The 26,054-nt window shown below is 55.5% G+C and overlaps 3 protein-coding genes across 5 annotated transcripts in view; 2 read left to right on the plus strand and 1 right to left on the minus strand.

Annotated features, from left to right (window-relative positions):
- WDR93 (WD repeat domain 93) overlaps positions 1 to 1,182 on the minus strand; it is a 28,291-nt gene extending 27,109 nt beyond the window's left edge. The window contains exon 1 of the mRNA XM_036355810.1: positions 818 to 1,182. Coding sequence (XP_036211703.1) covers positions 818 to 1,158 — 341 coding nt within the window. The 5' untranslated portion in view covers positions 1,159 to 1,182. The remainder of the gene's footprint in view (positions 1 to 817) is intronic.
- PEX11A (peroxisomal biogenesis factor 11 alpha) lies at positions 1,032 to 8,917 on the plus strand. 2 transcript variants are annotated; one of them, XM_036355813.1, is made up of 3 exons: positions 1,032 to 1,212; positions 3,995 to 4,110; positions 7,430 to 8,917. In XM_036355813.1, the coding sequence occupies exons 1-3, from the start codon at positions 1,157 to 1,159 to the stop codon at positions 8,020 to 8,022; spliced, it is 765 nt and encodes a 254-aa protein (XP_036211706.1). In that variant the 5' UTR covers positions 1,032 to 1,156; the 3' UTR covers positions 8,023 to 8,917. The 2 variants fall into 2 exon arrangements, with proteins under 2 accessions (XP_036211706.1, XP_036211707.1); XM_036355814.1 differs by lacking the exon at positions 3,995 to 4,110.
- On the plus strand, positions 8,712 to 24,224 carry PLIN1 (perilipin 1). 2 transcript variants are annotated; one of them, XM_036355812.1, is made up of 10 exons: positions 8,712 to 8,847; positions 12,959 to 13,112; positions 13,985 to 14,043; positions 16,398 to 16,602; positions 18,673 to 18,755; positions 20,120 to 20,384; positions 20,677 to 20,849; positions 22,417 to 22,629; positions 22,862 to 23,107; positions 23,661 to 24,224. In XM_036355812.1, the coding sequence occupies exons 3-10, from the start codon at positions 13,999 to 14,001 to the stop codon at positions 23,967 to 23,969; spliced, it is 1,539 nt and encodes a 512-aa protein (XP_036211705.1). In that variant the 5' UTR covers positions 8,712 to 8,847; positions 12,959 to 13,112; positions 13,985 to 13,998; the 3' UTR covers positions 23,970 to 24,224. The 2 variants fall into 2 exon arrangements, with proteins under 2 accessions (XP_036211705.1, XP_036211704.1); XM_036355811.1 differs by having other exon boundaries at positions 12,959 to 13,067.
- The last annotated feature ends 1,830 nt before the right edge of the window (positions 24,225 to 26,054 follow it).

Here is a 26,054-nt window from a genome sequence, read left to right on the forward strand (position 1 = left end):
ACAGCCAGTCATTTGGTCATTCGGTCACTTAGGCTTTTATATATATAGATATTTGTCAAGGTAGGAGAAGAGAACAGAACATATTTAACAATGTGTTACTTTGATTTAAAACTTTTAAATATTTAAATGTATGGTATGTGGGTCTCTATTTGTACTGCTACTCCCGGGGGCCTGCAAGTGTTAGGGGTAGGTCTGAACAAGGGACTAAAGATTAAAAAAATAGGCGACCTTAACTTGTAATTATGGGGGGGGGGGGCATTTTATAAAATTGCTGCTGTGGCCCTGGCCAGGTAGCGCAGTTGGTTAGAGTGTCATCCAGATACTCCAAGGTTGTGGGCTTGATCCCTGATCAGGGCACATACAAGAGTCAACCAATAAAGGCATATATGGGTGGAACAACAGGTCCATGTTGCTCTCTCTCCCCCTCTCTCTCTTTCTCTAAGATCAATCAATCAATCAAAAATTAAAACATTGCTCTGGAATGGCTGGGGTTCCTTGTCTTCAAGCCCCACAGGAGGTCCGTGCATTGGTGCAATTTCGTTGTCATCTATTTTTGCCCCCACTTTGTTCGTGGTAACCATTTTAGGATTTCCTCCGGTAGCAGTCTTCATTCAGTAATCCTAACAGACAATTCTCCCCCTTGACCCGGCCCTCCTGCTAGAAATACACTCCTCCAACCGGCTCATCTCTGCTCTGACCCTGTGCTTCCCAGAGCTGGAGCTGGCGTTGCTCCGGGGACGCGGAGGCACAGATCTGGGAATGTTTAGCCCTGCGGTCCCCAAGCGGAAGCTCAGGGGAACCTCCATTCGGATCCTACCTGGGGTTCCTGGGGGGCCGGGAATAGCCTGAGATCAGGAGACGGGCCCCTTGGAGCCCCTCGAGGAGACCCAGGATGTGATGGGAGCCCAAGGGCACGTGGGAAGCGCTTGCACCGCAGAGCAGAAGCCGGGGTTTCCGCTCACCTGGCCGGCGGCTTGGCGTCGCCTTAGTAACCACAACTTCCGGTCCTGACCGGAAGCTGAGAAGTCGCGCTTCGCCGGTCCCGCCGGCGGAGAGACTCTGCCCCTCCGGCGTCCGAGGCCGACCTCCCGCGGGCCCCGCGGCGCCCCGAGGACTCGCGGCCGGGCCGGGCTCCGTGTGGCCGCGGGCCGGCGCCATGGAGGCCTTCACCCGCTTCACCAACCAGACCCAGGGCCGCGACCGGCTCTTCAGGTGAGGCAGGTGCCGCCGCCTCCGCCGACCCGCACCCCGGGAAGGAGAGCGGGCCGCCGGCTCCGGGGGCGCTGGGGTCCAGCCTGTCACCCCGAGCTCGGCGGGGCGGGGCCGGGAGCCGCGCCCCCTTCTCCCAGCCGGGGGACACGGTTCTCCGCCCCGCGTGCCGCGAGCATTGATTTTTAAAGAAACTTGGGGGCGGCTTTTGTGGTCAGAGAGCCGAGCCCTTGGGGTGCCTTCTCCGCCTTCCGTGTCATCCTGGGAGCCGGGAACCGGGAACTGAACGCGGCGCCGGAGCCTGGAAGGGACCCGGCCCCTCGGAGGCGCCCGCGGTGCTGCCGGAAGCATTCCAATGAGCTCCTGATATTTTTATTTTACTTATTTATTTTAATTGATTTCAGAACATAAGGGAGAGGGAGAGAGAGAGAGAAACATCCATGAGGAGAGAGAATCGTGGATCGGCTGCCTCCCGCAGGCCCCCCACTGGGGATGGAGCCCACAACCCGGCCTGACGGGGATTGAACCTTGACCTCCAGGGTCATAGGTCGCGGCTCAACCACTGAGCCACGCTGTCGGGCAGCGCCTCGTGTACTTTTCGGAATTCTTTTGATTCTTCTACATTTATTGAAAAAGAAGGAAAAAAAACGTGGTTACGGTTGCAATTTGATTGAACAGCTTTTCCTCTCTTCTGGGTGTTAGGTGCTGGCACAAGCAGGCCAGGGAGCGTGGCCCCGGTACTGTCCCCCGATATTGTCCAGAGTGGGTCACGGCTCGTGGACCCCCCCCCCCCCCCCATCACAGCCCTCGGAGCCAGCGATGCTCCGACCACCCCCGTTTCACAGAGGGAGAAACCCACGCAGGTTTCAGCGGCAGAGCTGAGAGATTGAAACTTCCGCAGTGGACGCCAGTGCCCACCTCTCTGCCCACCAGGCCAAACCACCTTCCTCGGTAACGGGGGGGATTTAGAGAATAGATGCATCATGTCCAAGCTTCGTGCAGATAGAAGCCTGCAGTCAGCGGATGGAGACTGTACCCCGCCCCCCACCCCCCCCCAAGGTCATCGATGAGGCTGGCTAATGAAATAAGTACTCAGCACGGTCTGAAATCCCTCATATTCCTTTCCCAATCCTCTTGGTCAACTACAGCTTCTAAGAACAAACTGGCATTCATAAAAGAATGCCTTGTTTTTGGACGCATTCCCGTTGCTTGACCAAATCTGAGAATGTGACCAGCTTGAGCCCTCCAGCCAGGAAGCAAACTTTAAGGGGCTTGTAGTGTGTGTGTGTGTGATTATTTTATACTTCATCGCTTTGGAAAACGTGCTACATTTTATTTTTGTTTTTTAAATATATTTGTATTGATTCCAGAGAGGAAAGGAGAGAGAGAGTCATCAATGATGAGAGAGGCTCATGGATCGGCTGCCTCCTGCACACCCCCTACTGGGGATCAAGCCCGAATCCCGGGCAGGTGCCCTGACCAGTATCAAATCTGGGACCTTTCAGTCCACAGGCCGACACTCTATCCACTGAGCCAAACTGGCTAGAACAACGTGTTACATTTTAATTGAGAGTATAGGAGATCAGAACGAGTCACCCCAAGATGTCCTCTGTGATAGGTGGATTATTTTGAGCTAAAGGCAACCTAGACCCCCTCAGGCTCAAGAAAAATTTCTGCCCTACCCCCCTTAACTACCTAGAAGAATTTAAATTAGGGGCCTTGCCCGTAATAAGAGTTGTCACCAGAAATAACTTTATCACCTCGCTGTAGGGCAGAGCAAACTTCTAATTTTTGAACATCTGTGCATCTTATTGTCCTTCAAATGACCTTCCTTCCCTCAAGCCCTAAGGCGCCTTACCTCATCCTTAGCTCAGAATGTCAGATGCCTCAGTTTCCCTTTCTGTGTCTGAACCCTTCCTGTACGTGGGGTTCCCATGGGAACATATGCAATTAAATTTGATTATTGTCTCTGGTTAATTTGTCTCATGTAGATGTAATTATTAGACCAGAGGTAGAGTAATATTCATAGCACAAAGGGATTCAGATACATTACAGAACAGCGGGAAACAGGCACCTACTTTATAAATAGACTGCCAAGTGCATTTAGATGTTCGATTATGAATAAAATTGCTCATTTGCTTTATTTCTGTTAGTAGGGCATTGTTATTTGTAGGCATGACAATAATCATTTTATTGAACACTTGGTATTATTAAACGGGTCTGTCTGTATTTTATTTATATACAATACTAATTAGCTTAGAAAGACATATCTAAACTTAGTTATGTATGGGTGTGCATTTGCTCGCCATAAAAAAAAATCAAACACTATTCACGCTGTGGACTTCTCATTGGCTTCTAGTTTAAGCCATTCCATAAGTGCTTGGTTAACTCTACGGCAAAAAGTTCACTTTAGAAATCTGCAGAATCATTCTGCACTTGAGAAAATACAGACTCTGGGTCTTTGCAGACTTGGCATGAGGGAGGTTTCTGTGCGGTTTACCCCGGTGCCAGCCAAAGGCCCGCAGAGGGGCTGTTCTCTGTGTCATCGCGCGATCTCCTGCATCACCTTTGAGTTGCATTTCCATCACGCGTCCTACCCTTTGGCCCCGTGCAGTGCCTGTTGCAGAATCCTGCTCTTGGGAGAGCTGCTTGCATGAGAAATAGTCTGGGAAGCCTTGCCTCTAGCGAGACCTGCCCCTCCTTCCCTTACTTCATGAATCCAGTTTTATTTGGCTTGTCAATCATCCTCCTCATTTTCATTTTTATTTTTATTTTTCCCTTTCAGAGCCACTCAGTACACATGCATGTTGCTTAGGTATTTGTTAGAGCCTAAACCTGACACAGAGAAGGTGGTAATGAAGCTCAAGAAACTGGAGTCTAGTGTGAGCACTGGCCGCAAATGTAAGTACCCTGTTTCTCCAGGGCCAGTGGGCCCTGGCTTGGATCCTCGGGCTCTGTAATTCACAGAACGCTTTCTAGAACATTCCTTTCTAGTCAGGTTTGCTGATGAAGCCAGCCGGTCAGTCTGCCCTCATGGAATGACAGGCCCCACAAGGGGACTGTTTTGCTGCTGCAAACCATTCACAAACACCTGCTGTGTTCCCCGTCGGTGCTGCTCCACATCTTTGTGCTTAATCACAACCCTTGGGACGCACACTGTGTTAGCTCACCTTTATTTATTTATTTTTTAAATATATTTTTATTGATTTCGGAGAGGAAGGGAGAGGGAGAGAGAAACATCCATAATGAGAGAGAACCTGCCTCCTGCACACCCCCTCCTGGGGAGGGGGATCGAGCCCACAACCCGGGCATGTGCTCTTGACTGGAATCGAACCCAGAACCCATCAGTCTGCAGGCCAACGCTCTATCCACTGAGCCACACCAGCCAGGGCTGGTTCACCTTTAGTTCTTAGAATCCCCACGTTTGGGCAGTCCCCGACATGAGCTCTTGCCTCCGGGAGCCCCTTGTATTCTGTGGAAGAACAGAATAGCTGTATTATCCTGGACCCCTTCTCCCCTTCTTCTCTTTAGGGATTGCTAGGGGAAATGGATGGAGTCATTCCATATATATATATATATATATATATATATATATATATATATATATAATTGATTTCAGAGAGAGATAGAAACATCAATAATGAGAGAGAATCATTGTTGGCTGCCTCCTACTGAGAGGATCAAGCCCACAACCTGGGCATGTGCCCTGGACCGGAATCAAACCTGGGACCCTCCAGTCCACAGGCCGACGCTCTGTCCCCTGAGCCAAACCAGCTAGGGGCAGGTACATTTCCTTAGACCAATGGTGGCATGGTTTCACGTTAAAGGCAAAATGTGAAGTCAAGTGTTTTATGCTCACTTAGTTCACTTGGCCAGTACGGCTTAGTGGGAAACCTGTCCTTCCAGTAGCAGTGGTGTTGTCGGAGGGGAGCCAGAAGCTGCTGCAGCAGGTGAGCCGGGACCGAGAGGAAATGGAGAAATCAGATGTTGCGCAATTACTTGTGAGCAGCGACTTCGTGGAGGCATCGTCCCGGGCTTTGTGGGAGACCTGAGAGCACATGGTGTAACAGTGCGATTAGATTCAGTGCCAGATATGTTGGTGGAGGACAAGGAAGGCTTCTGAGGAGGTGGGCTGGGGGCGTGGCTAGCAAGAGGAGGACGGAGAGCGAGCGTCTTGGGGCGGTTTCCTCCAGTGACGGCTCAGACTCTTCAGAGCAAACAGGTGTGTTAGAGCAGCGGTTCTCAACCTTCTGGCCCTTTAAATACAGTTCCTCATGTTGTGACCCAACCATAACATTATTTTCGTGGCTACTTCCTAACTGTCATGTTGCTACTGTGATGAGTCGTCATGTCAATATCTGACATGCAGGATGGTCTCAGGCGACCCCCGTGAAAGGGTCTTTCGACGGCCAAAGGGGTCGCGACCCACAGGTTGAGAACCGCTGTGTTAGCGGCTCAGTGAGAAAACTGGTTTGACTAGAGAAGACTTAACGTTGTCAAGCGGGAGGGGAAGGGCAGGGTGAGCTTTCTGGACGGCTTTGAAGAGCAAGAATAGACGTGCTCAGATGCTCTACAGTGTTGGCGCTCAGAGGCCCTTTGCAGTCCCCGTCTCGGGAGTCCAGAAAGGACGTGCCCAAGGTCACTCGGTCATTAGTGCAAGAGGCGAGCTGGAGCCCAGGATTATCCCTTGCGTTCTGTGTCCTGCACTGCCTTTGATAAGTTGTCACCAAACATTCTTCTGAGATTATAAGTTTCCTCAGGGAAGCTGCTTCCGAGCATTTGCTGAGTCTAAGATACAGTTCTTGAAGGAAAGTACTTCTTTTGTACCCTCCATAGTGTTTAGGACGGTACCGCATACTGAGTATTTGACTGATGCATAAATATTTGATTGATAGCTCCCTGATTAATGGAATTACAGGCTCAGAGAAAGGCATGTCTTGCAGTGATGGATGTAATTCACTAGGAGTCATATATGACAATATTACTCGTTGTCCTAGCCACTAAATCCCACCACCTTCACTTCTTTTTTAAATTCTTTTTTAAAAATACAGATTTTTATTAATTTCAGAGAGGAAAAGAGAAGGGGAGATAGAAACATCAATGATGAAAGAGAATCATTGATCAGTTGCCTCCCGCACACCCCCTACAGGGGATGGAGACAGCAACTCGGGCCTGTGCCCTGAACTGTGACCTCCTGGTTCATAGGTCAACGTTCAACCACTGAGCCAGTTATTTACTTTGTCTTGACAGTAGGAGCCAAAGGGGGTTGGGCCAGAGAAATGGCAAATTGATAATGGTGGTGTTTTCTTTTTTTTTTTTTTAAATATATTTTATTGATTTTTTACAGAGAGGAAGGGAGAGAGATAGAGAGTTAGAAACATCGATGAGAGAGAAACATCGATCAGCTGCCTCCTGCACATCTCCCACTGGGGATGGGCCCGCAACCCAGGTACATGCCCCGGACCGGAATCGAACCCGGGACCTTTTAGTCCGCAGGCCGACGCTCTATCCACTGAGCCAAACCGGTTTCAGCAGATAATGGTGTTGTTTTCAAAGCAACCTTTTGCGTGGGAAGTAAATAAAATGTAGGGCATCAGACCCTCCAGAAGGATGCTGCATCTGGAGTTCTTGTTGCCATAGAGCCTTCCTGGTAAAGTGTAAGCTGGTCCTGGGCAGATGGACACTGGTTCCTGACCTCAGCTGCCCAGTGTTGTAAGGCGGTGCTGAGCATTCACTGCAGTGGAGGCAGGGAAGTCAAAGAGCCACTGTCTGTCTCTTCCTGTGTCATTTTATTTATTTATTTGTTGGTTTATTTTTGTTAATCCTCATCCGAGGATATATCTCCATTGGTGTTTAGGGAGAGTAGAAGAGAGAGGGAAAGACAGAGAGAAACATCGATGTGAGAGGAACACATTGATTGGTTGCCTCCTGCACGAGCCCCGACCAGGGCCCGGGCCAGAGAGGAGCCTGCAACCGAGGTCCATGCCCTTGACCGGAATAGAACCTGGGCCCTTTGGTCCGCAGGCTGACGCTCTATCCACTGAGCCACACCGGCCAGGGCTGGGATCACGTTAGGTGCCTGAGGTCTACTGTGAAGTGTAGTCTTTCTCCTTTCCTGAGCAAGGACAGAGCCTCAATGACAGTGTGGTGTCAGGGACCAGGGCCCTGCCTTCCTGCCGCACACAGTTCAATAACCGTTTGCTGCCGTGGGTTCTTGCAGGGTTCCGGCTGGGCAACGTGGTCCACGCTGTACAGGCCACTCAGCAGAGCATCCACGCCACGGACCTGGTGCCCCGCTTCTGCCTGACACTCGCCAACCTGAACCGTGTGGTTTACTTCATCTGTGACACCGTCCTCTGGGTGAGGAGCGTAGGGCTCGCCTCCGGCATTAACAAAGAGAAATGGCGACTGTGGGCCGCACGCCACTACTACTACTCCCTCCTGCTGAGCCTGGCCAGGGACCTGTACGAAATCTCCCTGCAGATGGAACAGGCCGCGCAGGACAAGGCAAAGAGGGACAGGTCGCTCTCCCAGGATCCTCTGGGGCACAGCGTGGCCGATGAGGAGACAGAATGGCTCCAGTCCTTTCTCCTGCTCTTGTTCCGGTCGCTGCGCAAGCACCCTCCCCTGCTCCTGGACACGGTGAAGAACCTCTGCGACCTCCTGAACCCTCTGGACCAGTTGGGGATCTACAGGTCCAACCCTGGCATCATTGGGCTCGGGGGGCTCGTGTCCTCGGTCGCCGGCATCATCACTGTGGCCTGGCCTCACCTGAAGCTGAAGACTCGCACCTCTTGGGGGGACGGACATTAGCGTTGGGCATGGACCATGCTTGGGTCAGTCTGTGCTGAACGACTCGTTCGCATGAGCATTCTGACCTGGTGCGTGAGCGGAGGTCGGGCCAAGGATGGAGGAGGGAGAGCATGAAGATTGACATGTTTTGTGGAGTGCTGCGATCACTTCTGAATTTCTGAGTACTTTCCCTTCGTCTAACATTCATTGCGCCTCTCTTCTGCACATAGTAGGAGCTTCGTGTTTGCTGAATGACTAAACATTGAAAGAAAACAAGTTTTTAAAGGTCCAAACCAATAAGTGAACGCTGATACACAGTCATTGGGGGCTGTGCCGCCTCACTGCTTCTGCGCACCGACAGCAGCTCTGAGTCACAGCCCTCAGAGCCAGCAGAGGCCCCTTTCTCCCCGGAGCCCATGCGGGACGGTGGCAGCTGGGCTTCCGGCCTCGGGGATCGCTCGCCCTGACATCACTGCCCGCCTGGCCCCCGCCCGGAAGTGGAACAGAAATGCATCAGGCACCTCCAAGGTCTCGGTTGTGTCTGAGGTAGTGCAGTGACCAAGCAAAAAGGCAGAAGCACTTAGAAAGAACCTGAGGCAAAAAGAACATGGAAGGTCACCACGGGGTGGCCTGTGACAGATGGGGAAACGGGGTTGAAAGAAAGCCGAGGCCAGCACCTCATTCCCCTGACGGCCAGTCCAAGGCCCCTCAGTCGTGAGTGCAGGAGCCAGACTGGGACCCAGGATCAGTCGTGGCATCACCTCCGTGATAGCTCACTGCCGTCGGGTGGAGGGGAGTGGGAGACTCCGGATCCGGTGCAAGCAGCCTTTCTGAGACTCTGTGTTGGTCAGTGGTTTCTATTTTCTACAAAAATTAAAACTATAGGGTGTCCCCCCCCCCAAAAAAAATAAATGTATACACACACTTTGAGTAATTACAAAGGCAGTGTTTATTAAAATCCATCTTACTTTCAAAATTGAGCTGTTAGCGTGTATATACATTTTGGGGGGGGGACACCCTGTATATTTAGACTTGTCAGCAAGATGGTGTTATTTAAAGCCATAGGACAGTTTGGGCATTTGCACATAAATTTATGCAATGAAGTTTCACAAATACTCTGAATGTCGGCGGGTCGCAATTTTCTATGACCAGTCACGCTCCGTGTGTGTGTGTGTGTGTGTGTGTGTGTGTGTGTGTGTGTGTGTAGGGGGTTGGGCGGTGGACGGAGCCGTAGGCATTAGTGAAGGAGATGTCTCAGTGTTGAGCAGAGGCCACTTCCTCGTGTTCCTACTTCCCGTCTTGGGTGCCGGGTTCTTTTGTGATCACAGATCTAAGCTTCAGGTACAAGTGATTGAGCTTCTTAGAAAGTAGGCTCAGCTTCTTGGCTCTTTTTTTTTAAAAAAAAATACATTTTATTGATTTTTTACAGAGAGGAAGGGAGAGGGATAGAGAGTTAGAAACATCGATGAGAGAGAAACATCGATCAGCTGCCTCCTGCACACCCCCCACTGGGGATGTGCCTGCAACCAAGTCACATGCCCTTGACCGGAATCGAACCTGGGACCCTTCAGTCCGCAGGCCGACGCTCTATCCACTGAGCCAAACCAGTTTCGGCGGTTCTTGGCTCTTTATTTTAAAGCGATCAAGAGTCAGGATTTGAGAAGAAACCTTGGGGGAATTTTAAGAGACATGAAAGCGGCTAGATGAGGGCACATGAAACATTTAAACAACCCTTGATACTTTGTCCAGATCCTTTACTCTAAGAGATGAAACATGTCTAATTAAATCTCTAGACAAAATTGACTCTCTCTGTGAGTGTGTCGTGGGCATGGAGAAGCGTTCAAAGGAAGGCGGTCCCGAGACGACCTTCAGCAGAGTCTGCACAGGGCGGCGTGCGCTCAGGCCTGGAACCCCGGCTGAGGAGGAGGACGAAGAGGGACTTAGACTAGAGCACCTGGGTCGCTAGAGGCTCTCGATGCTCTCATCCGCTGCTACCCAGGCGAGGTCCTCTGTCAGGCCCGAAGGCGGGGTTTGCTTCTCCTGGAGGCATGTTACAGTGGTATCGTGGTGGTACTATTTTATTTTCCTTTTCCAAATATTTTATTTTATTTTAGAGACGAAGTGAGGGAGAGAGAGAGAGAGATAGAAACATCAATGATGAGAGAGAATCATTGATCAGCTGCCTCCTGCACGCCCCACACTGGGGATGGAGCCCCCAACCCAGGCATGTGCCCTGACCAGGAATCGAACCGTGATCTCCTAGTTCAGTGGTCGGCAAACTGCGGCCCTTGAGTGTGGCTCTTCCACAAAATACCATGTGCGGGTGCGCACGTACAGTGCGATTGAAACTTCGTGGCCCACTCAAGGGGCCAAAGAGCCTCATGTGGCTCGCGAGCCGCAGTTTGCCAACCACTGTCCTAGTTCATAGGTCAACACTCAACCACTGAGCCACACCGGCCAGGCTCATGGTGGTACTTTTGTCCTCTCCAAGTTAGAGTGGTCAGTGATGGTGAACCTATGACACGCGTGTCAGAGGTGACACGCGAACTCATTTCTTTGGTAGATTTTTGTTAAACGGCATTTAGATATATAAAATAAATATCAAAAATATAAGTCTTTGTTTTACTATGGTTGCAAATATCAAAAAATTCCTATATGTGACACGGCACCAGAGTTAAGTTAGGGTTTTTCAAAATGCTGACACGCCGAGCTCAAAAGGTTCGCCATCCCTGGAGTAGGTGGTGGGGAGTCCGGGGAAGGCGCCTCTTCTAGAATTTGTGAAGAGCTAGAATGTGTGCGCCCTGGTACCTCCCTCCCTGTGCACCTTTTTAGGTAACACCCCCACCTCCGTGCCTCCACATTCATGAGTGATTCAAAAAGCCAGACCCTCCCAATAAACGTACAAGCCAGCACCTCACAGCTGAACCCAGTGCCCAAGAAATGCATTCAGGGGTGAGCGTCTGAGTGCCTTGCCTAGTTCTGGGACCCACTGTGCACAGATGGCAAGGTCCCTGTGTGTGTGTGGTAGGCGTGGCGGGGGGCGGGCAGACAGAGATGGGGGAGGACGGTAACCCTGTCCTTGAAGCTGCTGCTGGAAAGCGGACCCTTCCCAAGGGACTCCCCTGGCCCTTTCACCTCGCTCACCTCTCCCCCACACGCCGGCTTCCCGGCAGCTCGGCCAGAGGACCAGCGATGTCAGCAGCCAGCGCTTCGGGCCAGCGCCCTCTCCTCCCTCTGGCCCACAGCCACTTCTCCAAGGGCTGGAGCTGCCCTTTGGCCAGCTTGCTCTCCAGACACGGCCCGAGGGCAGAGGCCATGCCTTAGACACTCCCCCTACCCCCCCATTACCGCCTTTCCTTCTTGAAGTCTGGGTCGGACCCATAAGTAGTGAACGTTTCACATACGACTCCCGCTGGATTCTCCCTTTCCTCACCTCCCAGTTCCTGCTTTATTGTCTCACAGATACCGACTGGATTATGAGGACCTACCAGAGAGCTCAGTTTTCCCCCACCCTCTGCCCCTCTTTTTTTTTTTTATATATATTTTTATTGATTTCAGAGAGGAAGGGAGGTGGGGGAGAGAGAGAAACATCCATGATGAGAGAGAATCATCGATCGGCTGCCTCCTGCACGCCCCTCACTGGGAATGGAGCCTGCAACCCGGGCATGCGCCCTGACGGGGAAACAAACCTGTGACCTCCTGGTTCATAGGTTGATGCTCACTGAGCCACACCGGCCGGGCCCCACCCTCCACCTCCTCCTCCACTGCCCACAGCACACAACCTAGAGCAGTGGTTCTCAACCTTCCTAATGCCGCGACCCTTTCATACAGTTCCTCATGCTGTGGTGACCCCCAATTTCATGGTTACAAACTGAACAGAATTAAAGCATCGTGACTAATCACAAAAACAATATGTAATGATATATGTGTTTTCCGATGGTCTTAGGCGACCCCTGTGAAAGGGTCGTTCGACCCCCAAAGGGGTCGCGACCCACAGGTTGAGAACCGCTGACCTAGAGCGTCAACAATACAGAGTCCCACCAACAGCAAGGGAAGTCAGGGTTGCTCTCCTGTCCGTTGTCATTGAGAGGCCGTCCTCAGTGTGAACACCGTGGCTCACACCATCGCCCTCCATCATTTGCAGCCAGGAACCAGGCTCAGCCTGACCTGTGGCCAAGGCAGGGGTGCGAGGCCACAGTTCTTGGTTGCTGACCAGTGACAGATTCTTGGGCGAATCCAGGTGGCCCTCCAGCGGCATGTTTGGTGGCATCTTAGAGCAGGTGGAGTTCAAGAAACTTCCTTGAAATGTAGGAATGGGCAGAGGTTGAAGCTGCTCCCTCAAAGGCTGGACGGTCAGGGAGTTCACCCCAGCTTGGGTGCTTCCTCACCAAGAGCCCTAGCCAGTGTGGCTCAGTGGATAGACCTTCGGACTGAAGGGTCCCGGGTTCAATTCCAGCCAGGGGCACATGCCCGGGCTGCGGGCTCGATCCCCAGTGGGGGGCGTGCAGGAGGCAGCCGATCCATGATTCTCTCTCATCACTGATGTTTCTATCTCTCTCACCCTCTCCCTTCCGCTCTGAAATCAATACAAATTTTTAAAGAAATTCCCTCCGATAGTGATAATAAGGGATGGGAAATGGGCTGAAAACAGTCCCGCGGGACCCTCTATGGAAGGGGAGCGAAAGGTTATAGCATCCACGTTTAATGACACGTATCCCCGCACTTTCCTTATGGAAAACGGGGTTTTGAGAACTGGGGGAGCCAGAAACCTGCTACAGAACTGATGGAAAGCTCTGGAATAATGACTGCTGTGAGCCCGGATCCCCGTCGGCTCCGCCATCTACCTCCCTCCCAGTTGGCTAAACCTTACACAAGTTAGGGTATGCCCCGGGGGACCCTGGGTCTAGTAACCATGGCAACGGGCTGACTAAGCTTTCTTGTCTCTGCCCTCCTCTAGCTGGGAGGTGTCAGTGGCATTGCCCAAGACTCCTCGGAGCGACCGGGATTGTTTCTGTCGGAGGAGACACTGCAGCCGGGGCTCTGGGACAGAGGAGGCGTCAGCCGGAGTGAGTGTGGGGGTCCCGGGACGCCTGCCTTACCTGCCTTACCTGGTTGGTCTCTCAGAGTCAAAGGAAAACAGAGGAGGGTCGGGCGGGGAGAGGTCTCCTGGGAATTTGCCGGGTGAATGACCGAGAGTGTAGATTCGATAGTCCGGGGCTGCTAGCTTTTCTAGAAGGCAGTCGAAAATAGCCAGCAACTACTTTCTCGCCTGGTTGAATACAGAGGGGGAGGGCTGGCAGGTATGCCTTCTTAAAAAGTGTTCATGCAAAACTTGTTCTTTGTTAAGGAATATGTTTTTATTGATTTTAGAGGGAGAGAGAGAAACATGGATCGGCTGCCTCCTGCACGCCCCTAATGAGGATCAAGCCCTCAACCTGGGCATGTGCCCTGACCAGGAATCGAACCAGCAACCTTTGGATGTATGGGATGATGCCCAACCAACTGAGTCACTCGGCTGGGGCAGAACCTCTTAACTCTTTTTTTTTTAAATTTTTTAAAATATATTTTTATTGATTTCAGAGAGGAAGGGAGAGGGAGAGGGAGAGAGAAACATCAATGATGAGAGAGAATCATGGATCAGCTGCCTCCTGCATGACCCCCACTGGGGATCAAGCCTGCAACCCGGGCACGTGCCCTGACTGGGAATCGAACCGGGGACCTCTTGGTCCATGGGACGACACCGAGCCACGACAGCCGGGCAGAAACACCAGTCTTGACAAGCAGGCTGTGGGCACCTCATCCCAGTGGGACCCCAGGAGTGGCTGCTTGTCTGTGCCATCTGCCCTCCAGCCTAGTGCCTCCTGTTCAGGACACCCCAGCTCCCAGGCAGCCTGGGCCCAGCTGGAGGCCCGAGAGGGAGGGACTGGCCCTGGGTGTCTGCAGCTGAGGGTTTGCTGATGCACCGGGGCCTTCTGCTTTGCAGCGTGAAGAGCTACGATGGCCGTGAACAAGAGCCCCACCCTGATGGATGGAGACTGCCCCGTAAGTAACCTGGGCGCATGCGGTGGGGTGGACCCGTGAGGGAGGCTCAGGGTACGTGGAGCAAGATGCGTGGAGAGCAGCAGTCACCAACCAGTGGTCCGCGGACATTGGCGTTCATTGACCGTTAGGTCTTAGTTATTCTTGCTCTCACTTCATTCTGCAGAGGGCTGTTAGAGGATCGGGGGTGGGGGGTGGGGGGTAGGGGGGGGTGGAGCAGGGAAGATGCCCATTCAAAACAAAGGACTTTGGAGAAAAAGGACAGAAATACCAGCTGGGAGGGAGAGGAGAAGGGACCTGCTATATTCTTTCTTTTTTTAAAAAAAATATTTTTACTGATTTCAGAGAGGAAGGGAGAGGGAGAGAGAGACAGAAACATCAGTGATAAGAGAGAATCATAGATCGGCTGCCTCCTGCACACCCCCCACTGGGGATGGAGCCCACAACCAGGCCTGTGCCCTTGACCAGGAATCGAACCGTGACCTCCTGGTTCCTAGGTTGATGCTCAACCACTGAGCCACACCGGCCGGACAGAACCACTGTATTCTAAACCCGGGCACGGAGACCCACGCTCTGTCCGCCCAGGCGGAGGTCCCTGCAGTAGGAGCCGCTGCGCGCTGTAACCAGGCGTTGTTCCTGCCGTGGTCTGAGACCGTGGCGCCTCGCAGTCACACAGGGCACAGCCTGCACTGCTGCCTGTGGGACAGGGGAGGGGCGCGTGTCCAGGGCTGTGTCCAGCTGGTTCCCACGTGATTTGGGATGGTTTGACATGTTTGGATGTACCTGCTAACCTCCTGGCCAAGCCTCTCTGATTCAGACACAGTTCAAATAGTGAAACTGCCTACGGGGCTCAGCGATTGAGCGCCGACCTATGAGCCGGGGGGGTGGGGTGGGCTACAGATTGATTCCCGGTCAGGGCACATGCCCGTGTTGCGGGCTCCATCCCCAGTGTGGGGCATGCAGGAGGCAGCCGATCCATGATTGATGGTTCTCATCATTGATGTTTCTCTCTCTCTCTCCCTCTCCCTTCCCCTCTGAAATCAATAAAAATATATTTTTAAAAACTTTGAAATGAAAAAATGATGAAGCCACACCATACTCACCTTGTCCCAAGTTAGCTTTACTTACCCTTTGCCCTGGGAATCGCCGTGTTAAGTTTTGTGTTGATCGTGGAGCACACAGAGGCTCAAGCTGGTCAGGTGCACAGTGAAGCCATCCTAATGTGTATTTGTAGGGGGGGTATTTTCTTCCCAGGACCTCTCTCTTCCTTGGCTTTGCCTAAAAGAACCCCTAAGGACTCTGTCCAAAACATGAAAGAAAAGGTTTGCTGTTGTCAGTCATAATCTTTTTCTGGCTCAGATTTCAAACTCACCTGCAGGACAGGAAGCTCAGAGACTGTAGCCTGGATCTAGTGGACGCTCACACCTTCTGGGTGGGTCTGTCGCTCAGCCTCCCACCCGCGGACACGGCTGGGAGCTCGCCTCCCAGCAGAACCATGTACCAGTGGCAAATGCAAAGCGAGTCAGAGCTGGGGGCCTTTCTTCTTTTCCTTTTTTTAAAAAGTGTATTTTTATTGATTTCAGAGAGGAAGGGAGAGGGAGAAAGAGATAGAAACATCAATGATAGGAGGGAATCATGGATCGGCTGCCTCCTGCACACCCTGTACTGGGGATCGAGCGTGCAATCCGGGCATGTGTCCTTGACCGGGAATCGAACCCGGGACCCTTCAGTCTGCTCTACCCACTGAGCCAAACCAGCTATATAATAAAAGGCTAATATGCAAACTGACCAAATGGCGGAATGACAAGTTGCTATAAGACACACCAGAAGGCAGATGCACAACACAGGAGCTGCCCCCGGTGAGCACAGCTCAGCCAGAAGCCCTGAGCTGGGCTCATGGCTGGTGAGTGCAGCAGCAGTGGCAGGAGCCTCTCCCCGCCTCCGTGGCAGCACTAAGGCTATCCGACTGCCCCCAAGGGCTCCTGGACTGTGAGAGGGCGCAGGCCAGGCTGAAGGACCCACACACACAGTGCACAAATTTCATGCACCAGGCCTCTAGTGTTTAGATAAAGCCCCCAAACCAACATGGACAGAAGCTTTGCGCCCGACGGTGTCAGTGGGTGGGCTGGAGCTTGGGGGGGCGCCGTGCCCTGGGAGCCCTGCAGAGCTGGGCTGTGGCCCGTTTCCCATCGGGGGTGTGAAGAGACCACCGAGACCTGGCTTCCTGCTAGGTCACTGGACCCAGGCTGGCCTCGCCAGTGGGCTCTGTGGCCCTGGGGCCGCCTTAGGGGGTTGCAGGGGCGGGAGAGGGAGGTGTGACCACTCGCACACCTTGGCCTGTCTTCCTCCCACTCCAGGAGCAGGAGAATGTGCTGCAGCGAGTCCTGCAGCTGCCCGTGGTGAGCGGCACCTGCGAGTGCGTCCAGAAGACCTACACCAGCACCAAGGAGGCCCACCCGCTGGTGGCCTCCGTGTGCAACGCCTACGAGAAGGGCGTTCAGGGCGCCAGCAGCCTGGCCGCCTGGAGCATGGAGCCCGTGGTCCGCAGGCTGTCCACCCAGTGTGAGTCCCTGTGGCACGTGGGCCGCCCGCGTCCTCACGCATGCTCCCTGCCTGCCTGCCAGTCTGTGTCCACCGTCAGTCTGTCTGATCGTCTCACAGCTTGCTGCGCTGTCTGCTTATACGTGTGTCTGACTCACTGCATAGCCTTCTCATTGATAGATATGGATCATGGAGCTATGGAGATGGAGAGATGGATGTAGATATAGCTCTTCTTTTTTTTTTTTTTTTTTTTTTTTTTTTTTTAATATATTTTTATTGATTTTTCACAGAGAGGAAAGGAGAGAGATAGAGAGAGTTAGAAACATCGATGAGAGAGAAACATCGATCAGCTGCCTCCTGCACATCCCCCACCGGGGATGTGCCCGCAACCCAGGCACATGCCCTTGACCGGAATCGAACCCGGGACCTCTCAGTCCGCAGGCTGACGCTCCATCCACTGAGCCAAACCGGTTTCGGCAACTCTTCTTGTCAAAAGATATCCAGCTGCCATTTTCCTAGGATAACAGTGATGGGCCAAGGAATTGGCAGGAGGCGTGGGCAGAGCTGTGGGCGGTGGTGGGAGTGGGCCCCGTGGCCGGTCAGACACCCACTTCAGCTCCAGATGCAGCCACAGGAACTAGCAGAGCCCGGCACAGAGGCAGGGGCGGCGGGCATCAGGCTGGCCTGCCAGGGCTGTGGAGAGCGGAGGCCAGGGAAGCCCTCGGGGCTCAGCCGCTGGTGGTACCAGCTCATGACACACGGGGGCAGCAGAGAGCTGCCAGCCTGGGCCCTAGCGGGGCAGGGCACCCCTCCCTGCGCCTTCCCAGACCTGCCCCTGATCAGTGTCCTGCCCCCATGTAAACCTGCCTCCCAGGCCCAGCCCTGGGTGTGTGTGAGGGGTGGGGGGGTGGGGGTGGGGGGTGTGAGGGAAACCCCAGCAATACCAGGAAGCCTGGAACTTCCCACCATCCTGATTAGAGAATCACAGGGTCTGAGGAGTCCGTACAGCAAGCAGGAGAGCACAGGGGTGGGGAGGACCCAGGCCCCGGCCACCTCCCCCCTACACGCTCCTCAGATAATCCTTTGGTCTCCTTTTGCCCAGTCAGAAGACGGCCAGGTCATCTGGGCTGTCTACTAAAAACTTTGTAAAGAGAAATAAGATACCTGGCGTAAGAGCATATGAAAGGGTACATATAAAACCCATCTCCAGCCCTGGCCAGTGTGGCCCAATGAATAGAGCATCGGCCTGCAGACCGAAGGGTCCCGGGTTCGATTCCGGTCAAGGGCATGTACCTCGGTTGCAGGTCCCTCCACCGCCTGGGCCCTGGTCGGGGCACGTGCAGGAAGCAACCAATCGATGTGTGTCTCTTACATCAATGTTTCTCTCTGTCTCTCCTTCTCTCTTCCACTCTCTCTAAAAGATCAACGGAAAAAAATGTCCTTGGGTGAAGATTAACAAACAAACAAAACAACAACAAAAAACCATCTCCATGGCCAATGGCAGAGCTGGTCCCCCTGTCCCTGGGCAGGGTCTCCTGTGCCTGTGCCTCCTCGGGCACCTGCCCCGCCCAGGGCGCCTCTCCTTTCTCTGCCCTGCGCACTGTTGACCGTCTCACTCCTAGAGGCTCAAAGGAGGGGCTGGGGACAGACTGGGGCCTGGACGGGCTGTGACTGGGAGTCTGTCGCCTCTGGGTAGCGCCAGGCCTGGCCCCACCAAGGCCCCCAGGCCCTGCTGCCCCCTCTCCCACCTCTGCTCCCGCCGGTCTTAGCGGCTGATTCACACAGTTTCCCTCCCTTTCTCTCCGCCACCCCCACCCCGCCAGGCAGGCACCGTTAATCCTCACTGACAGTGAGGGACCTGGGGCCAGGCAGGCTGTGACTTGCCCAGAGCCACTCACTGTAGACGCGAGTGCAGGTCTGCCTGACTCCAGTGCCCACACGGAGGGCAGGAGCCGGCCAGTCTCCAGAGGTCACGGCAGACGGGGGCTGGAGGGGACAGAGGTCCTCGGGCCCCGTGATGCTCTGGAGGGAGCAGGGCTGGGGGGTCTGAGGGCTCCACCGCAAGGTTGTCACTCGGCCCTTTGCTTCCAGTCACAGCCGCTAATGAGCTGGCCTGCCGAGGCCTGGACACCCTGGAGGAGAAGATCCCGGCCCTCCAGTACCCCCCTGAGAAGGTGAGCCCCTCTCTCTTCTCTCAGGGGAGGGGGGTGCAGGCCCTGGATGCCCTGACCAGGAGTCGTTCATTTCTGTGGCGAGCGCCTTCCCAGGCTGGGGGCGCTGCCTGCCCCCCAGGCCACGCACTGCGCTCCTTCCTGGCCCCGTGGAGCCGAAGGAAGGCAGGCTTTCTGGCACCAGCAGGTACAGGGTGGGTCCCCTAATCCCAACACCCCCCCCCCTTGAGACCCCCCGGGGGCCTGCATTGGACCCAGTGGTGTCCGCAGCCACCTAAGATCCTGGTCACACCCGCAGATCCCAGGATTGCAGGCCCCTGTCCTCCAGATCAGTGGTCGCCAATGGTGGGCTGTGAGGTCTGAAAGGTGGGCGACCACTGCATGGGCCTGAGGCTGAGGAGGCAGGGCCCCTGGATACATAGTTGCTGGGTATTTGTTATGGTAACTAAATCTCATCCCCCACCCGCCCCCGTCCTGCGCCAGGGCCGGAATGCGTGATTTCTAGAGCTGTCTCATGTCACCCTCCTGTCAGTCCTGGGGATGGGTGCTTGTCCCCATTTTACAGATGGAAAAACTGGTGACTTCCCGCTGGTCTCACAGCCTCCGGGGAGGCCCTGAGATTGGGTCTGTTTGGCTCCCAGGCCTGTGCTCTGCTGTGTTCTTTTTCCCCGATGAAGGGCAACATCTTTGTCACAAAGGAGGTCCCAGGCTAATGGGAGAGACACTTTCTTCTTCTTTTTTTTTTTTAATCCTCACCCGTGATATAATTCCATTGATTTTTAGGGAGAGTGGAAGAGAGAGGGAAATACAGAGAGAAACATTGATGTGAGAGAAACACATCGATTGGTTGCCTCCTGCACGAGCCCCAACCAGGGCCTGGGCCAGGGAGGAGCCTGCAACTGAGGTCCATGCCCTTGACCCGAATCGAACCTGGGACCCTTTGGTCTGCAGGCCGATGCTCTATCCGCTGAGCCAAACCGGCTAGGGCGAGACACGTTCTTTCACTGCAGAACGTGCAAGAAGCTCAGCCCCATCCATAAATCGCTGTAGATGCAGCCGGGCTGTGAGCAGTGCTCTGAAGGGAGGTCAGAGCAGACGGAGGAGTTTTGAAGAACAGACGTCTGTGATGCATTTCAGAGAGGAAGGGAGAGGGAGAGAGAGAGAAACATCAATGATGAGAGAGAATCATGGATCGGCTGCCTCCTGCATGCCCCCTATTGGGGATCAAACCCGCAACCCGGGCATGTGCCCTGACTGGAGGTCGAACCGTGACCTCCAGGTTCATAGGTCAATGCTCAACCACTGAGCCACACCGGCCGGGCTCCCCTGGGCCTTTCAAGCACCTGACCCTCCTCCCCTCTCCCCAGATTGCCTCCGAGCTGAAGGGCACCATCTCCACCCGCCTCCGCAGCGCCCGGAACAGCATCAGCGTGCCCATCGCCAGCACGTCGGACAAGGTCCTGGGGGCCGCCCTGGCCAGCTGTGAGCTCGCCTTGGGGGTGGCCAAAGACACAGCGGAGTACGCCGCCAAAACCCGAGTTGGCCGGCTGGCCTCTGGGGGCGCTGAGCTGGCCGTGGGTGGTATGGAGAAGGTGGTGGAGTTCCTCATCCCTCCAGCCAAGGACGAGTCAGGTATCTGCCCGCAGGGGCTGCCAGTCCCGCCCTGGGGAGTGAATTGGCCCCTGGAAATGAGCAAAGGGGGCAAGGGCTCATCCAGCCCCTGTTCCGGAGCAGGGGAGGCCCCGCGGGGTTTCCGATGCGCCCATCCTCGCTTAGCCCGTCTCCCGTTTGCAAGCAGGGAAAGTGGGTGGCCCAGGTCACCATGAGCCTGTGGAGCTGGGGCAGCAGCAGCAGCCCTAACCCAGCCCAGCTTTCCCTGCACCTCTGATCCGCTCTCCCTTCTCTCCCCCCAACTCCTCCCCAGCCCCCGTTCCGGGACGCCAGCAGGCCCAGAAGCCTCCCAAGACCAATCGCAGCCTCATGAGTCGGGTGGGGAACCTGGCCAACACCGTCTCTCAGCACACCTTCCAGACCACAAAGCAGGTGCTGAAGCAGGGCCACGCCCTGGCCATGTGGATCCCCGGGGTGGCACCCCTGGTGAGTGTCTGCCCTGAGCTCTGACTGCCCCCCTCCCCGCCCCCGCTGCTCCCCACAGCCTGGGCTGGGACTTTAGGTCTAAGGACAAGAGGAAAGGCCAGGATGCAAGCTGAGGGTGGTGCCTTGCTAGGTGGTCCTGCCCCACCACCCGTTCTCCCACTGGGTCCCATCCCCCTTCATTTCCAATTGGGCCTCTCGCTGTGGGCCCTCCCACCTGTGAGGGAGCAGAACTCCCCCGCGCCCCCCCCCCCCCACACACACAGCGGCTGTCCAGGCACTAGGGCATGTCAATAAACAAGGCACAGTCCATTCTGTTGGGGAAGCTCTAGCTGGGCTGTGTCCGCCGTTCCCAGGTTTCTGATTCCCCTCTGGAGGCGTCCAATTTGCACCCCCTGCACCCGAGGTAGAGCCGCCTTTCCTAGGCCCAGGGAGGGGCAGCTTCTCTCTTCCCCCATCTCTCTGTGTGTTTCAGCAGAGACGGGCTGGACTTTTAAAAAACATATTTGTACTGCTTTCAGAGAGGAAGGGAGAGGGAGAGAGAGAGAAACATCAATGATGAGAGAGAATCATGGATCGGCTGCCTCCTGCACGTCCCCTACTGGGGATCGACCCTGCAACCCGGGCATGTGCCCTGACCGGGAATCGAACCGTGACCTCCTGGTTCCTAGGTCAATGCTCAACCACTGAGCCACACCGGCCGGACTTGGCTGGGCTGGATTTTTTCATAGGGAACTTTAGTAAGAAACTAAGGCCGAAAAGGAAATAAAGGCAGTATTAAAGCATCAAGGTCAGCAAACACATTTCAGCCATCATCCGGGTGATCTTTTCAAAAGCATCGCCAGAACTGGCCCATTCATTCAAGTTGAGAACCTACTGTGCGCTGGGTTCTGCGGCTCCAGTAGGAAGGCACCGCGGGGCCATTTACCAGTGGGGCCTGCTGGCCTCCTCCCATCGGACTCTGGCCCACCTGATTTTGTCACTCTGTAAAGATCTGCAACCACTTACTAGAAACACACACCTCCCCGGAGACCTGGCAATCCCGCCAGCAGAATGAGAGCCGATATCCCCTCAGCTGTACCCTTGGCCGAGAACTGAGAACAACTCCGATGGCCGCCAACAGCAGAATGGGCAAATGTGGTCCATTTCGACAGTGGAATATTACACAGGGGTGAAAAAGGAGGGCCACTTGGGCCTGCAAAGCATGCGTAAACCTCACAACATAGTACTGAACCGAAGAAGCTCTTCCTGAAAACACGCAGTAGGAGTCCATTTAGGTGACGTTCAGAAATAGGCAGAACCAGTGCCTGGTGAGAGGGCAGAAGGTCACCCTCGGGGTACTGACCGGGTGGGGGTCACGGGAGCGCCCTGGGGTGTTGAGAGTGGTCTCCGTCTTGACCTGCGCTGATCACACAGGCGTGTGCCCTGTGTGTCACTTGCCTCAGTGAGAAGTTCTAAGAACAGTCCCCTGGGGTAGGCCCTGTGACCTCCCCTCCCTGACCCGGGGGAGGCCCGTTGGCTGCGGGGCTGTGATGCCAGAGCCCCCCCCCCCCCGCCTTGGCACCCACAGAGCAGCCTGGCCCAGTGGGGAGCGTCAGCGGCCTCGCAGGTGGTGATCCGGCGGCCGAGCGAGGTGCGGGTGCCCTGGCTGCACAACCTGGCCGCCGCCGCCGCTGCCGCCCGCGAGGCGAACCACGATGACCAGACAGACAGTGAGGGGGACGAGGCCAAGGAGAAGGAGAAGGAGGACTCGGACTCGGAGACGGAGGAGCAGCTCAGCGAGGTGAGAGGGAGCTGAGGGGTGCACAGCCCGGGGGGTGAGAAGCAGAGGCCCAGCCACCAGGACCTCCATGCCCTGCTCACAGCATAGTCAGGTTCAGAGAGGGCAAGTGACCTGCCCGAGGCCACACAGCAGCCGGGCCAGGGGGCCATGTTCTGTCCCTCTAGGCCTGCGGTGGGGGGAGGGGGAGGGCCAGGGGTGCTGCGGGAGGCCCTGACCTTGCTCTGGTCCCCAGGCAGCAGACCTGGCACGCCCACAAGGCCTCCTGGGCAGCGCGGTGCACACCCTGCAGAAGGCTGTCCAGGGCACCATCTCGGTCATGCTGTGGGCGCCCACCGCTGTGCTGGGCACGGCGGGGAGGATGCTGCACCTCACGTCGGCCCCCGCTGCCACCTCGACCAAGAGCAGGGCCATGTCGCTGTCAGACGCCCTGAAGGGGGTCACGGACAACGTGGTGGACACGGTGGTGCACTACGTGCCGGTGAGTCACACCCGCCACCCCCCTCCCCTCAGGGCCCGGGCAACATGCTGACCCCCTGGGGCCCCAGGAATAGAGAGACCTGGTGCCCTGGCCTGAGACCTTCCCCCACCTCCCTCCTCCGGGTCAGAATGGGGGTCCCTGTGGCCTGGCCCTCACCCCTCAGCTCCCACCTGCAGGACCTGGGGTCACCCGGTCAGTCACTCCCACCACGAGGTGTGGCAGGGCTCTTGGCAGCCAGCTCGGCTCCCTTGGGCCAGATCAGAACCAGGCAGTGTGTGGGCCCTGCTTGGCCTACAATTCAGGCCCCAGGACGGGTCAGGAAAGCCACTGGCCTCCAACTGAGAGGGCCTGGAGGAGGCACCAGGGGTCTAGAAACCTTAGGAGGGTCTGCCTTGCCTGGGTGCAGCACACCCCACACCCCTGTACCACAGGCCCTGGCCCCCCCCCCAGCCTGTGCCCTGCTGATGGCTGCTCCTGGGAGGGGGGCCGCGGGGGTGGGTCAGAGGCTCAAGGCGAGACCAAACGGGGCCCTGAGGCGGCTGCCTGGTCTCAGCTCCCCAGGTTGTCCCTGATGGAGCCCGAGAGCGAATTCCGGGAAATCGAGGAGCTGAAGCGCAGGGCATCGGCGGCGCCCACCTGCCCGGAGCCCGCACAGCGCCCGGCGCAGCACCGGGGCAGCCTGCGCAGCGCCAGGGGGCCGGGCCTGGAGGACAGAGGGGACCTGCCCACGGCGCTGAGCAACACGTTCCCGGCCGTGCCCCGCGAGAAGGCGCGCAGGGTCAGCGACAGCTTCTTCCGGCCCAGCCACATGGAGCCCATCCTGGGCCGCGCGCAGTACAACCAGCTGCGCAAGAAGAGCTGAGCGCCCGGCTGCCCGCCGCACCGGGAGCCCGCGTCGCCAGCGAGTAAGAACCTCCGCGTCCGAGAGCGTGGACTTCTTCAAAGCAGCCCTGGCACCCGGCGCCCCGCACCCCATCTTTTGAGCATCCTTTTGGGGCTAAGTCTGCAGTCAATTTTTAAGAAAAATCAGAGCAGCAACCTGCTTTGATTCTCTTTTGTTTTTGTTAATCCTCACCTGAGGATATTTTTCCATTGATTTTTAAGGAGAGAAGAGAGAGGGAAAGACATTGGTTGCCTCCTGCACGCGCCCTGATGAGGGCGGGGGCCAGGGAGGAGCCTGCAACCAAAGCACGTGCCCTTGACCGGAATGGAACCTGGGACCCTTTGGTCCGCAGGCCGGGGCTCTATCCATTGAGCCACACCGGCCAGGGCCTGTCTTGTTTTTTTACTAAAAGGTGAATTGCCTCACTTGATGTCTCACCCTTTAAGCCAACTTGCAGCCAAAGGACATTAGACCGTTTCTAAGATTAGATGCCTCCGTTGGAGACAAGTATTTGCCACCAGTGAGTTACATGCTGCTACCCTGCAGCTCCAACCGGCAGGAGGCCCGGGCACGGTTTAAGCCCAGAGATTCCTGCCCGTGAGCTTCCCGGGAGGCTGCTGTGAAGGAGTGATCAGGTGTGAAAGCTCTTGTGTGTGTGTATGAAACATCAGCGTCATTTTGCGCACCTAGTACACCGCGTCTCACAGACTGGGTCCTCGCTGCGCTCGTAGCGCCACCTTCTGGCTCAAAACACACCCCTTTGCCGCCTTCCCGCCTGGCCTGCACATGCGCATTCATTCATTCATTCATTCATTCATCCTGCTGGTCCCGTTTGGACTGCTGGCGCCCTGGTGTGCGGGGACCACAGCGGTGACCCTTCACGTAGAAAGTTTGCACTATTAGAGCGTTCCAAGTTCACGTTTTGAAAATGTTAATATCTGGTAAATCTAAGAAGTGAGCACATATAATTTAAAATTCAAACACTGCAAGAGGATGCGTGTCTCCCCAACTTGAGGTCCCGGGGTCCCTCTCACAAAGACAGCCTCGGTGCCAGCCTCCTGAATCCGTCCAGCTGCCGGCTGCGCTAGTGCGGGCACGTGTGTGCGTACTTCCCACGCTTCCACAGCCGTGAGGTGCTGTACTCGCCTCTTCTCACCTCACGGTTCACCTTAGACATCGTAAGTCCCCCTGGCTCCTTTCAGTGGCCACATAGTAAGTGCCTCACACCGTCATTGATGTAACTGGTTCCCTGACGAAGGGCTTTGAGGTTGTTGCCATTTTTTTGCTACTGCAGACAGTACCGCAATAAATGTCCTTATACAGCATGTCTGTGTACACGTGTGGATGTATCTTTAGGGTGAACTTATCCCTTGGAACCGTGACTTGATGGGCGAAAGGGTATCTATGTTGTTATTATTGTTTTATATATATACTGGGGCCCAGTGCATGAATTCGTGCACCTTGAAAGGAACTGTGGGCCACGAGGCTGCAGTGGGCACAGGGGCGGGTCTCGGCCCACCCTCCGCACCCCCGCCCAGGCCCTCCCACTGGGGTCCCTGGTCCCCTGTGTGCTGGCAGCCCCACTCCCTCTGCCGCCACTCCCACGCGCTGACGGTGCCATCCTGCTCGCTCCCCTTGACAGAGCAGAGCAATTGGGGCCAGTGCCAGCAGCTGGTGTGAGTGGGGCTGTCCCGACAGTGGGTGCGAGCCCTGATTGCCCCTAAGGAGCAGGGGGAGGTGGAGAAGACCTCAGGGGTGACTGGGGCCGCAGCTGCTGCTCACACCCACTGATGGCGCCAAGTGATCGGTGCCAGCGCTGGACACCGGCAGTGGGTGCGAGCATCAGGAAGGACCGCAGCGTGCACAGGAGCAAAGAATTTTCAGTAACTACCAGAGGCTTGCCCCGATGACAGCGACTGGCGCCCCGCCCTGGTCTGGTGCCCCCACTCACCTGCTCCACTCCCCCGCCGCCACCAAAGCACCACCATGTTCTGCACATATGCCCCCTGGTGGTCAGTGCATGTCATAGCGACCGATTGTTCAGTCTATTTGCATATTAGCCTT

Source organism: Myotis myotis, unplaced genomic scaffold (assembly GCF_014108235.1).
Source record: "Myotis myotis isolate mMyoMyo1 unplaced genomic scaffold, mMyoMyo1.p scaffold_m19_p_23, whole genome shotgun sequence".
Lineage (NCBI taxonomy): Eukaryota > Metazoa > Chordata > Mammalia > Chiroptera > Vespertilionidae > Myotis > Myotis myotis.